Source organism: Fukomys damarensis, unplaced genomic scaffold (assembly GCF_012274545.1).
Source record: "Fukomys damarensis isolate Sample0158 unplaced genomic scaffold, DMR_v1.0_HiC HiC_scaffold_12, whole genome shotgun sequence".
In the NCBI taxonomy this organism is placed as follows: Eukaryota; Metazoa; Chordata; class Mammalia; order Rodentia; family Bathyergidae; genus Fukomys; species Fukomys damarensis.
Window position 1 is genome coordinate 29,108 of NW_022900924.1, and position 13,553 is coordinate 42,660.

The following is a 13,553-nucleotide window of genomic DNA, read 5'->3' on the forward strand; positions in this document are numbered from 1 at the left end:
AAAAAAAAAAAAAAAAAAAAAATTGGTGAGGCAGCTGGGGATTAGTCATGCATGAAGGCTCTAGGTTTAGTACCCCAGTACCACAAGGAACAAAGCCCTGCCCCATTTTCTCCTTGGGGCTCCTCCAAAGGCGCCTAGAGGCAGCCAACTCAAACTCCCCTCCAGTGGCTGGGTGCCTCCCCTGCCTACCACCCCTCTGCATGGCATCCTGGTGAGCACTCCCACGGCATCTGGGGCCAGGGCAAGACCTGGGCCTAGGCCAGGCAGGATGGAGGGAGAAGCTGCATCTCCTGACACCCTCCTTCCTCTGGCCCTTTCAGACAGGCTGGATGCGTGAGACGGGTTCTCTCTCATAGACAGGACAGAGGGAGGGTGCAGGGAAGCAGTGAAGCAGAAGCTTGGCAGCTGGACGGGGAGTTTCTCCCAGCCATGGTGGGAAAGGCGGCTGCTCACTTTGGAGAGAAGCTGCCTGGTGGGGAGGAGCCTCTGAGTCCAACATACCCACTCTGACAGCACCTTGTAGCCACCCCCAAGGCCTCCGTGGCTCTTGCCAGCTGCAGACTGCTCTGGTGCTCTGTGCTGTTCTGCCATCTCTCAGGAACACGCTGCCTTCAAAGCAAAGAATGGGTCCCCAGGTCCACTGGGAAGATCCAGGTGTTGATGTTCGTAGAAGCTTACTGGCTATGGGATGTGATCATGATTCATGAGTACACGCATCATTCAGTCATTCAACAAATGCCCACTGAGCACCTACCGTGGATCATGTAGACCACGACAGTCAAGGGGATCAGGAGCCCCGTTTTGCAGAAGGAACTGAGGCCCAGCAAAGTAAAACCACTTCTCAAGGCACACAGTGAGGAAGAGGCCCCAAATGGGGCTGGCTCAAGCCCATGCCCCATTCCCTATGCCCCACTGCTCCCCCTCAAAACATCTGCCTTCTGCAGATGTGCCACCCCTGGGCCCAGGCCAGAGTCTGGCCCTGGGGGTTTCTTCCCAAGCACCCCTGCCACCTCCACACTCCAGGCAGGACCATCTTTGTTCACTGGGCACCTCCATCTGCAACAACTCTGTGCCAGGTGTGGGGCCAGGTGACCAGAGTGAATGGCAGGCCACTGGCAATGGGATGGAACAGGCAGATCGCAGCCAAAGAAAGCACGTGCGAGAGACCCACTTCTGGTCAGTGTCTATGCTGTCAGCCATTCATGCTAGGAACACTTATTGAGCACTTACTGTGTACCAGCCACTTCAAGACACAGATTCAGACGCACAGATCCCTTCGTTGCTATGGGCACAGCAATGTGCAGCCCAGGCCCCTGCAGATATCAGGTGGAAGGACTCTTCTGAAAATTGCCCACATGGACACACTTCTGTCCCACTCCATGCTCCCATACCACTGTCTCCTGCCCTGGCTTCCTGTACACCTAGCCCACATGGCCGTGCGGCCCATTTGCTGTGCACATAAGGCTATGGTGTGTACGGCTCCAGCTACTGGCCTGGCATGGCCAGCTTCAGCCAGAAACAGCCCTAGTCCCACTGGTGAGTACTGTCAGGAACCATGCAGGTCTTGAGTTTTTACCCTCTTCTCTCCTCAGAGCTGCTTGACCTGGAGGCTCCAACCCCGATGAACACCTTTTAGTACATAGACAGCGCAGGTCCCCACCCTGAGCTGAGTCTGGTGACAGACTTGTGTCCAGTCATTTAGCCCCACCCTCAAGGATCCCCAGCATCAGCAGGGGTCCAGCCTCGTACATCTAAGAGGTCCCCAAGCTCCTCTGGTCAGGATGGCCCTGCCTCCCCACCCCACCACGCCCATCTCAAAGAACCTGTGCTGCAGCCTCGGACAGGACAGACAGAAGAGCCAGACGTCAGCAAGTCCTCTCCTGGTCACTGTGGATTTTATACGGGCCTGTTCTGACAGCCCTGCACATCCCGGCCTGCTGAGGCAGCGCTCGTCCCCCTGCTTGTGTCCGGGCCACTTCACTCCAATCGCAGCTTCCTGAGGTCCCCCTGGCCTGTCTTCTCAGCGTGGCCTCTGATGACGTCACAGGCAGATGGCCCTCACTGCTCCATGGGAGACAGCAGCACTGCACAGGACAGGGGCATAGAACTTTCCAGTTTCCTTCAGCCCCCTTTCTCTAGCCTCTTGGTGCCATACTCTTCCTGTTGGGGTACATGGTACCCTGGCAAAGGCTGCAGTTCTTAGCATGAGGGATCCCAGAATCCTACCAGTTGGCACATGCCAAAGGGCCTAAATTTCCAGTCCAATCTCTGAGAACAGATCTGGGAAATGCAACTCCTTCAAATAGATGCAACTCCTTCAGAAGACTGGCGCCATGCAAGGCTCTGTACCAGCCTTTAAGCATTATGTTTAATCTTCACTCAGCCACCTTTAAGGGAGGAATTGTAATCTTCTTTTTAAGGAGGAGCTGCATTCAGAGATGTGGAGTCACGTAGCCAGGATCATTTGGCAAGTCCCAGGCCTGGCTTTCAGCCTCAATAGCAATAAGGTGATAATAATAGTCACCTTATTTATGACCAGTAAGCAAATACTAAGTCTAGGCATTTTGAGTATCTGATAAAGGTATAGTTTTATCTGTGATAGGTATTTAATTAATGGCTACAGAATGAAAAAAAGGATGAAGGAGCAAAGCAGTAAATTGAAATTAACAGTTTCTCATTATTCATTGTGGGTAAAAAGCTTCAGGTCATGCAGACCCCTGGGGGGTGCAGTGGGTGACACTGCACTCTGCAGTTGGGCGACACCCCCATAACCCCAGTTCAGCTACTGAAGTTCGCACAACTACTCTGTCCAGTCCTTCTACCTGCCAGAGACAGTGAGAGATCAGTCACCCATAACCGGGCTGGTTTCCACCCTGTAACTTGGGATGGAGTCACCACCAGCCAAGCACATGGGGAGGAAGGCAGGGGTGAGGACAGAGTGGCTCCCTCCCACTGGGACCTTTTGGGTCCCAAGGACTTGGATGTGCTCAGGACTTCCGTGTGACCCAATTTGGTAAACTGAGAGTTCTTGACTTCAGCACTGCTGGCATCAAGAGCAAGGTTCGTCTTTGTGGAAGGTGGGCAAGGTCATTCAGCAGCATCCCTTGGCCTCTCCTCCTCAGACGCCTGGAGTGTCTGCTCCCCTGTGATGCCCTCACAAGGCACAATCCACCAGGCTGAGAACCCCTGCCCTGAATCCTGGCCCACAAATGCTGCACTCAACCTCCAACCCTACCCTGTTGTAGAGCAAAGGAGAACTGAAGCTCAGAGATGCCCCCAGCCAGGAGGTGACAGAGAGCATTTGTGCCCTTGTTCTGAGCCTGCCATTTCTCCCACCATGGACAACACCCAGCCCAGAGACCCCAACTCCCACCGCTGTGGGCCCACAGCTCAGCACAGGGGAGGGATTGACTCGGCGGCAAGCAAGGGGCACCGGCCCCCCTGCCCGGGAGCCATGATTCATTCACAAGGATAAGCCGGCTTCTCCAATGCAACTTACATCAAAGCTTTATTTGCTGTTTTCAGAGTCTGAATGCAACGTCTCCGTACATGCGAAGGTCCTCTCATTTCACTGCAGTGGACCAGTTTCCAACTGCTCTTCTGTGATACGACGACACTTTACAGTTACAAAATATAAAAGCACTTGTAGACACCCAATTCTCTGTGAGGTCCAGAAAACCTTTCCCCCTCTTTTTATTTTTACATTAAAAATATAGGTTTTTCTAGATGAATTATCAGTCACGTGGTTAGAATCTTTCCAGGAATGGATAAAGTGCCTCTCATTTGCCTTCCATTCAGAAGTCCTGGAGCTTGTGAATTCATAAGGCAACTGCAAGACCACCACAGAGAGGAAGCTTAGTTTTTCCCCCGCCACACAATTTGAGTTCTTGTCCTCTCATAACTCAAAAATCTGAGGATTAGCCCAAAAGAACAGTTAGGAAAATATAGCCTGTATTTCTGTATACCGTAGTTCTGCCCTCCCACTCCATCTTGCAAAACACACGGGAATCATAACCATCTGGGAAGCATGTGACTTCTAGGACACCTGTGTGACTTAGGAAATGACACAGTATAAAACACCTTCCACACTGCAGTTACTCTTGTGAGCTCCATACTTACAGGATCCATAAGGCAATGTGGAATGAGGTCATCATTTAAAGGCTCGAATTTTTCGTTAGATTTTAGCATGATTTATAGCTGGTGTGATGCCACCAGGGATTGTCACGGAACAGCTAGTCCAAGTCACATTAGGCGGTGCCATGGCCCAGGTGAAGGGCAACTGTTTAAGGGTGTTGTGATAGGGCGAAGAAGACAGGCTGGGAGGTGAGAATTTCAAGGATTCACTTGCCAGAAACTTTGGGCTGGTTTTCCAGAGCAGAGAGTTAGCTTTGTCTCTCTTCCTGCAGGAGCCAACCAGGCAAAAGAAGGAAAAATCCAGAGAGCAATTGGGACTGAAAGAGACCCAGACTGGTGATGGCCCAGGGTGCTCATCCTGCTGGCATGGACTTAAGTCTTCCAGAGCCTTGGCCTCCTCAGATTCCATGGGGGTGGCTTCTCGGCACAGAGGCAGGGTCCCCTATTTACTCACCATGGGACTCAGCCCAAGGTGATTCCCCTCTGCTTGAGTGGCTTTCTCTATCCCAACACTACCCTTCACCCCACAGAATCATGGTGCTATGGGACCATGGCCTCTGGGTTCCCACGCTCCCAGGCTACAGAAACCCTCTGTCACTTTAGAGACTGCCATAGATTAAACCTCCCAATTAGGGTGTGGAGGCTTTAACTCTGCAGTCGTGCCTCATTCCAGGGGCCAATCTGGATGCATCGGGATGAAAAACAAACTATAAAGCCACGGATTGATGAGCTGGCTATCAATCCCAGATGGGAGCAGCTGGTTTCCTTTAGGAAAATCATGCTCAGATTTTCCCAAATCTTTTCTCAGCCTCTCAGGCTCAGGAACTCAGGCCACTGCCTATTTCTGTTCATGTTCCTCAGAACTTTCCTAAAGTTAGCCTCAACTCTAGGGAGGCTGCAGAAGACAGACTTGTCTGGAGTTATATAAATCCCAGACAATCCAAGATGGTAAGATCAGTTTCACTCCAAGCCCACAAGGCCCCCAATACAGTGAGGTCTTACTTCCACCAGCATTTCTCTGGTGACCTGACACCCCTCAGCAGTGCACAGGCAGCTGTCGGAACCTAGAGAAATCTCCAACACCAGTCCCACACCCAAGAGAGAAAAGAGACAGTAAAAACAGGGAGGGAGAGAAGATGGGAAGAGACAGGAAGGCTCTGGGAGGTGGCCAGGGAGAAGAAAGGAAAGTTCTGACACCATTTGCAAATAACAGATTTATCATGAAATACTTCCCACCTCGCAGGAGCCCACTTCACTATGTAGCTGGTGCTATGCACAGATCCATTGGGACATTCAGCCCCAGGGGCCCCTGCAATCATGGGCTGCCCTGTGAACCGCCCATGTGTCTCACCACTGGGTGGCTCTCTGGCAAAGTTGGCACAAGGTTTATGGCAATTCTAGGATGGCAGGTAGCCAGCCAGGCACATTTGGAATGTTTACTGGTGCCTGGAGCTTTGGGAGTGGAGAGGGATGAGGTTGAGAATTTCCAGAAAAAAGGACAGAAGAGAAGGAATCCCCAGAGGCCTGGAGATTCAAAAAGAAAGAGGCAGGGTGAGTCTTACACTGTCACTGAGCGTCCAGCACTCCCGGGAATTCCTTGGCCTAGTTCCCCCTCTGATGAAGAGTTCTGAGTAATACTGCCATTTGAAACCACCCCCCTTAAAAAAAATTGCAGTGAGGTGAATCCGGGGAGGCGGGTCAAGGTGATGGAAAACCTAAAACAAAAAGTACCCCTAACTCAAGCGTTTGTTCTGAGGCTGACTTAGAAAGGCTGCTCTTCTACAGCAACCCCAGTCTTTGTTTGTTTAAGGGAAATTGGAGAAGAAAATAGCTGGGGCAGATCTGGTGTTTGACAAAGGTACTGCCATTTGAGCTGCACCTATGACCCCTTGAGGCCAAGGAACAAAGGCCACCCCACAGAAATCAGAGATCAACTGGGAAATAAAGGGGGAGACTATATACAGGGTGACAGTTATAAGTTGTAAAAAGCTTGGATAGAGATAAGGTGACCTGAGGTTGGATACATCAAGAGTACTATTCACACACCTGTCCTCCTGTCCTTTAATTTAAAAACATATGTACATATCAGTTTCAAAGAAAATTGGCTAAGTTATTGCTTCATCACCTTCTAAAGCAAACAAAAAAGAGGTCAGCTATGCACACAGCCCAACTAGAAGGAGAAATATACTTAATAGAATCAGGAAGGGTATGTTTAAAAATTGGAAAAGCTGATTCATCATGAAGAAAAAGGAATCCGTCAAAGCAATCAAAACTCCCAACCCCATTGGTAATGCCTTGGACCAAAATAACAGCAACAAGTGAATGGTTTGAACTTTCTTGAAAATATCCTTTCCTCATGAAAGTCAAGAGTCGATCTTCCAATTCAAGTGTTTTTCAGAACTGAGGCAGAGAACCCAGGCTTGCACTGATGTCCCTGGAGGTGCAGAAGGTGGTGAAAGAGGGTAGAAACACAAACTCTGATGTTAAACGAAACTCTCCGCAGGGTCATTCATGGGCAGCCTGGTTTCTTTCCCAGCCAGAGTGGTGTCTTGGAGCCGAACAGGTCCTCATGGAGGGGAGGCCTTCCTGTGGGATGAGGACTCTGGAGCATGGCCTCCAACCCTGAGAGGACCCAGGCACATGAGCGCAGTACGGGAGGGTGGGCAGCAGCTTGGCCCCTCTGTGGCTCAGGACGGTCTGATGGTTAAGGCTTCTGTTAATTGTTGTGTTGCTGCCCTTGCCTGGAGAGGAAAGGACAGTGCTGGTGTCAGCAGTAGGGATGTTTGGCCCTGTCTGCCTCCCTCACTAGGCCTTCCAACCTTTCTGGGGACCAGGGGTGTCGCCCACTGGCAGAGTACACACCTAGCATAAGCGAGATCCTGGCTTCCTTCCCCAAAAACTAAATAAATGAATAACCATTTCTGGTAGTCCCCAGGGAAGCAGCCTCATAACCTCAGCCAGAAAGAGCTCTGCGCAGGTAGGGAAGGGGTGGAAGGAGGAGGGCGGTGGGCAGTCTGCTCCAGTGGGATAAACTGGACATTTAGGGCCGGTTCTGAGCCTCAGCCTCCTCCAGCAGATTGCTGATAATAATGTATTTCAAAATAAGTGTTAGAGAGGGTATGGGGCGCTCTCAGCACAAAGTGATCCATGTTTGAGGGGCGGATTTGCCACTTCTCTTGACTTGATCATTACACAGCTCATCAGTGCACTGAGACATTGCGCTGCGTCCCATTTTTATGTGCCATTACCATGTGCTAATTAAAACTGAAATTAAACTAAAACGAAGGGATTGCTGGAAGCCTCCAGGAGAGAGCACACGTGCCATACTAAACACAAGTAAATTCAGGTCCTGATCCCTTCGTCAAACTCCTCGAACACGGATTTACTGGGAAATTTTTAAGCCTTTCTGAGATGAACATACACACACACGCTCAAACATACCTGTGCACACACACATGTACATTATATCATGCAGCACTGCCACAATGAGGCACGTACTATGCCCTGAGTATTTATCCAGCTGGACCAATGAGGCTGGGGGTGTAGCTCAGTGGTACAGCACCTGCCTAACGGGCCAGGCCTGGAGTCTCAGCCCTTGCACAGCACAAATAGATAGATGATAGATAGATAAACAAATAAATGAATGCCAGAAGTCATCAAAGTATAGAGTGCTTCAATTTTAAAGTGATTACAGAAGAAGACACACTGCCGCGCCTCCCTCTCGAAGTACTCCCCCGGGCTCCCGCACGCTCATCCCATCCTTCCTGCCACTTTGTGACGCAGTTCTGAACGTCTCCTTCCACAAGTGTCGTCATGAGGTGTGATTCAAAAAACAAAACAGAAAAGAACAGTGAGTGCCATCGCTGAGAAAGGCCTTGCCACAGAAAGGCGGGCTCCTAGAAACATTCCAGCGTGTCCTCGTCCACCTCATCCACTACCGTTCACTGGCTTTGGCACAATGACTTCTGGCTTCTTCTCCCAAACTCAAGAGGATCATGAAAGGTGAACGTGTTTAATCGATCCAGGGCTCTAAGGCAGCCACAATGGTGCAACTGAAGACACTCATGAAAGAGAACTTCTAGAAGTGTTTTAGAAAGTGCCACGCCCGATGGGATAAGTGCTGGAAGTGAAACAGAGTATTTGAGGGGCGCGGTCTTCTGCTGAAATAAATTTTCTTTTTAAGTTTTAACCTTCACCATATTTTCCGATCACACCACATTATATGTAAAGTGCTGTAACAACATCTACAGCCTTGTCTCCATTCGTGGCAGATTTGCCACTCACGAGCAATCTAAAAAGTATTGTTTTCAGAGCATTTGGGACTTCAGGAATGTGGGTCACTTCTGCGAATCAAATTGAGGCCAATTTTGCCTTGTTACCACGCACTCCTAAACCAAGGGTGGACAGCCAGGTACTTCTGGGTGTGTTCTCAGGGAGCCCTGGGGACCCCTCAGTGATGTGGGCACTGCATGGAAACTGAGGTTCACAACGTCAAGTCATCTGAATCCACACCGGGGTATAAACAGTCATTTGCTTTTTTTAAATAAGGGCAGCCTGCCCTGTCTGTGTCTTTCCCATCTGCAGACTCGACTAACTCCACATTGAAAATATTTGGGGGGGGGAGTACACGTGTAATGAATGTATAGGCTTGCTGTCTTGTTACTGTTCTCTAAATAACACAATACAATCACAGTTTCCACAGCATTTACTTTGTACGGGTTATTATAATTACCCTAGCAGTGATTTCAAGTACCTGGGAGGATATATGTAGGTTTTACACAAAGACTACACCATGTTATATAAGGGAGTTGAGCATCCCTGGATTTGGATGTCTTTCTGGAATCACTCCCCTGTGGATACTAAGGGATGATTGTATGTATTTTTCAATTAAATATAATTAGTTTGTACATGAACATATTCCCCATATAGAAATTACAAACAGTTCAGATTAAGCTAATCATTGATGTCCCTCCCTTCCATTTTATAAAAGCGGTCTCAGAGGCAACAGGGAGGGCTGGCCAAGTGCACAAGATCAAAGCCCTCTGCCCAGGCCCTTTTCATCCACCCCAGGCTGCCCCACTCAGCTCCATCCGCATGGGAATGGGTCCCCACTGCCCCCCAACACAACTCTGCCCACCGTGATCCCTCTGATTGGCCTGCTCTCTCTGCGGCACCACATCCCAACTCCACACCTCTGCCCCCACCTGAGCTCTGCTCCCAGGACCGTGGGTCCCTTTCTACCTGTCAGGCATGATTCTCATACAGGCTTTGCCTCTTCTTGGATTTCAGCTCCCTTAGCCACTGGGGAGAAGGCTCTTCTGACCTGAAACCACAAGGCCAGGGAGTCAGTGTGGGCAGAGCTACGTGGTACCTGACTCCATCCACCGTGCCAAGGCAGGGTTGGCCAAGCACTCACAGTGGAAAGAAGTCAGGTTAACACGATCAATAAGTAAGAAGCAGAAATGTATCAAAGTGTCCATCAATGGGCAGAGATAAATAAGTCCTGGTACAGCCATTCTGTGAAGTAATCTACAAAAGCTTATCCTATATAAAATTATTTCATACATCCATTTATCAATCATCCATCCAGCCATCCATCTCTCTATCCATGTACAAAAATCCCTTAATTTTGTACGTCACCATGACCAGACCACAGTACCCAGATATTTGCTCAGACATCATTCTAGCTGTTTCCGTGAAGGGTTCTTTCTTTGGATGAAATTAACATTTAAACCAGTAGACTCTGAGCAAAGCAGTTAACCTCCATATTTGGTGGGCCTCAGCCAATCAGCTGAAGGCATTAATTAAGACTGACTTCCTGGAAAGAAGACTGGACTGGAATCTTTGGTCTCCAGCCTGCTAGCTTCCTCTGTAGATTTCTTTTCTTTTTTTTTTTTTTTTAATGAGACAAAGTCTCACTCTATAGTTCAGGCTGGCCTCAAACTCACTGTAGCCCAGGCTGGCCTCAAACTGATGGCAATTGTCCTGCCTCAGCCTCCTGGGAGGTAGCTTTACAGACATGTGCCACCATGCCTGGCTCCTCCGTAGATTTTGGACTTGCCAGTAGCCTCTACAACCACATGAGCCAATTCTTTAAAACCATCCCCTAATATACACACACCACACACACACACCTAACGTATTTTCTGATCTCAGAAGAAGCTTCTACTCACTGTAGCCCAGGCTGGCCTCAAACTGATGGCAATTGTCCTGCCTCAGCCTCCTGGGAGGTAGCTTTACAGACATGTGCCACCATGCCTGGCTCCTCCGTAGATTTTGGACTTGCCAGTAGCCTCTACAACCACATGAGCCAATTCTTTAAAACCATCCCCTAATATACACACACCACACACACACACCTAACGTATTTTCTGATCTCAGAAGAAGCTTCTGGACCCCAGCCCTGGAGAGCTCAAGAAATTGCTGAGCTGGCTAGGGGCAGCTCAGGGAAAGGGTGATTTGGGGGTATCAGGAGCTGTTCTACCTACCCATCTGGGAATGAGGAAGGAGAGTCCCTGGGCAGACCAGACTGTGGGTACCCCAGAGTAGCCACATCTTTTCTGATGGTGGAGGCAGAAACCCAGGCTTCCAGAGGTGCCTGAGTCCCAAGCCAGGGGACTCCTCCAGCCACAGGGACATGCAGAGCCTCCCTGCACTTCTGGTGTCCGTAAGACAGCGGGTACATGGCAGCCGTCCCTGTCTGTCGGACCTTGTCCTTCTGCTTTCCGAAGTCCACTCTGTGCTGCAGTAACACACACCATCTGCAGCTCCCGGAACACCAGCTCCCGGGTCTCTGTGCTCTGTGGCCCCTGCTCCACATCCCCTCTCACTGCTCCTGGCCTAGCTGACACCTGTCTCGCCATCCGGACTCGGCAAAAGAACCTCCATTAGCTTGTAGGACATGACAAGCCCCTCCTCCATCGTGGGGACAGAAGAAGGACCAAACAGTAACTATTTCTGACTGTGGGCTAAGGATGCCCCTGCAGTTATCCTGCAGAAGCAGCCACAGACAACAATGATGTGAGTGGGCATGGCAGTGTGCCAGTAAAGCTACCTTGGCACTTACATCGCAACCTTAGCATCAGAAATAACTCCTAATTTTATGAGCTGACAGTAGTCAATGTAAGAGCTCCACATTTTATTGAGCAGGTCTCCACACCGGACCCGTAGGCACTGCAAGCTTCACCCTCACAGCTACCTGGAAGGTCATGACACTTAGAAAACCCATTCTGCAGACAGGGAAACTTAGTGACTTTGCACAGCTGGACTCCAACCTGGGCTCTGTAAGTTTAGAGCCTGTGCCCATGACCTCTGTCCCCAGCTGAGGACCCCACAGGGCAGAGGCTGCACTGCGGTCGTCTCTGCATCAAGCAGGCTGATCCCAGGAACAGGACAGCTGTGCCCTTGAATTGTCCTTCCCAGGTCTCCCTGAGTCTCCTGACACAAAAGTGCTCCCCGTGAGGACAAGAAGAAGAAAGCCTCAGTTTCCTCAGGTGTCTGCCCCAGCTCAGGAGTACCCTGGGTTTCTGTGAGGCACAGAGGGAGGAGGAGACATGATCCTGGTATAGAGTTTATCTTTCAGGACATGGAGAGGCCCCAGGACCCCATTGCAGATGTTGGAGGAAAATCAGAAGAGACGCACTTCTTGTCGGCACTCCACGATACCTGCATCTGTCCCTACACCCCTCACCTCTCATCCTTTTCCACACTGGAAGGAAGCACTCGACTTCCCAGCACCCCAGGCTGGAACAGGGACTTGGGGGTCTTGGGCTGGGGGCCCCGGCCTGGGGTCTCATCAGGACTGTCCACCTCTGGCCTCTTGAGCAGCTGAACCTGGGAAGAAAAGAGAGCCAGGACTTAAGGGTCTCATATCTGGGGAAGGACTCACTCAACACAGGGCCCGCAACACCCTGGGCCATACTGCCCCGGCATTCTACCATCCCACCTTCCCATGATGCTTCACAAAACTCTGGCGAGGAAACGTACATGAAGAGGGTCTTTAAAAACCTCAAGAACTTGGCAGGTTTCAAACCCACTTGCTTGGACTAGCTGAGCAAGCCCCCAGGCCACTGGTGGGTATTAATTCCCAACAACAGTTGCCGTGACCCTCACGGGCTCCTGGGTGCTGGACATTTGACCATGTGGGCTCCACCAGGCCTAAGCCACACACAGGTCAGCTCAGGACGCTGCTATCCCATGTCACAGAGCAAAGGCCTGAAGCTCACCAGTCACACAAGGGTTTCCACTAACTGGTATTCACATGAGGATGTTAACCACAGGGTACTGCCCACAGCACACACACAGAGAGAGAGAGAGAGAGAGAGAGAGAGAGAGAGAGAGAGAGAGAGTCTCATCAGTCTTCATAGAGAGAGAGAGAGAGAGAGAGAGAGTGAGTCTCATCAGTCTTCATCTGGTGGTGGAGGCACAAGCCCAGGCCTCCAGAGGCAGCCAGCAGCTCCAGGAGCCGAGCTATGGGTGAGCACTCCCTGGAGTTCACTTGCCCAAGTGTGACAGCCTCCAGCCATGCCCAGGAATCCAGGGGTCTGCCCATCTCAGGAATTCCTGGGGACAGCCATGTGAAACAGGGCCTCTGCTCTCCTGTACCCAGAGCCTGTCCTGTGCCTCTGGTAGGCCACCTTATAAAACAACTTGTTCCAATGCTTTGCAAAAATACAGCCATCACACCACTGGCCTGAAAGACATGCGTGTCCTGAGGACATGTAAAATCAGGTACAGAGGCAAAAGCCGACTTTGTATCCTTGTAAGAGAAGACATGGAAGGCAAAACTTCCATCTACCAGAGGAGCAACCTGCTCATGGCCCACTATTGGGAGGTTTCTGTGGCCTGCATGGAATGTGCAGACTGGGGACACCCTCCTAACACTCCAGAGGGCTTGCTCTGATTTCCTCATCAATAGAACAGGAGAAAAGAGCTCAGCGGTTCTGCCACATGCCGCAAAAGCACAAGGTTCTGAGTTTGATCCCCAGTACCCCGTCCCCCAAAAAAGGAGAAAAGAACAGCCTTTCGCAGAACCACGGATGGGCCAGGCCCCATCACAGCCTAGTTAAGCACCATTTCATCCTAGGAGGACTTGAGGTGCTGGGGGGGCTGGGTCAGGGAGGGAGGCAGCCTGGTCCTTCCTCAGGACCCTACAGTCCAGCTAGGATCCGGGTGGAACTCAAGGGTGTCACACAGGACCAGTGTTTTCGACTCTAGTCACCCAGCACAGCAGGGACCACACCCCTGCCTGCCCTCCCTCATGAACTCGATTCATTCCTCAGGGGTCTCAGGAGATTACACTGTTCACCCCTGTTTCCCAGATGGCCAGTTGGGCCTGGTATCCAAATGAATCATTTACCCCTTTTACAGATGAGGAAATGGAGGTTTAGCTACGAGGCCAAACACAGCAGCATGTTTGG

At 50.6% G+C, this 13,553-nt stretch overlaps 2 protein-coding genes across 6 annotated transcripts in view; both read right to left on the bottom strand.

Moving 5' to 3' along the window:
* Window positions 1-863, bottom strand: part of Crybb3 (crystallin beta B3) — a 4,566-nt gene extending 3,703 nt beyond the window's left edge. The window contains 1 exon segment of the mRNA XM_010603673.2: window positions 517-863. Coding sequence (XP_010601975.1) covers window positions 517-591 — 75 coding nt within the window. The 5' untranslated portion in view covers window positions 592-863.
* Window positions 864-3,491: 2,628 nt separating this feature from the next.
* Kiaa1671 (KIAA1671 ortholog) overlaps window positions 3,492-13,553 on the bottom strand; it is a 114,454-nt gene continuing 104,392 nt past the window's right edge. For 4 of the 5 annotated variants that reach the window (XM_033762281.1, XM_010603674.1, XM_010603679.2 and 1 more), the window contains 3 exons: window positions 11,825-11,967; window positions 9,376-9,457; window positions 3,492-6,875 (listed from right to left, as the gene is read on the bottom strand). In XM_033762281.1, the coding sequence (XP_033618172.1) occupies window positions 9,379-9,457; window positions 11,825-11,967 (222 nt within the window). In that variant the 3' untranslated portion in view covers window positions 3,492-6,875; window positions 9,376-9,378. The remainder of the gene's footprint in view (window positions 6,876-9,375; window positions 9,458-11,824; window positions 11,968-13,553) is intronic. The other variant, XM_010603676.1, reaches the window with a different exon arrangement.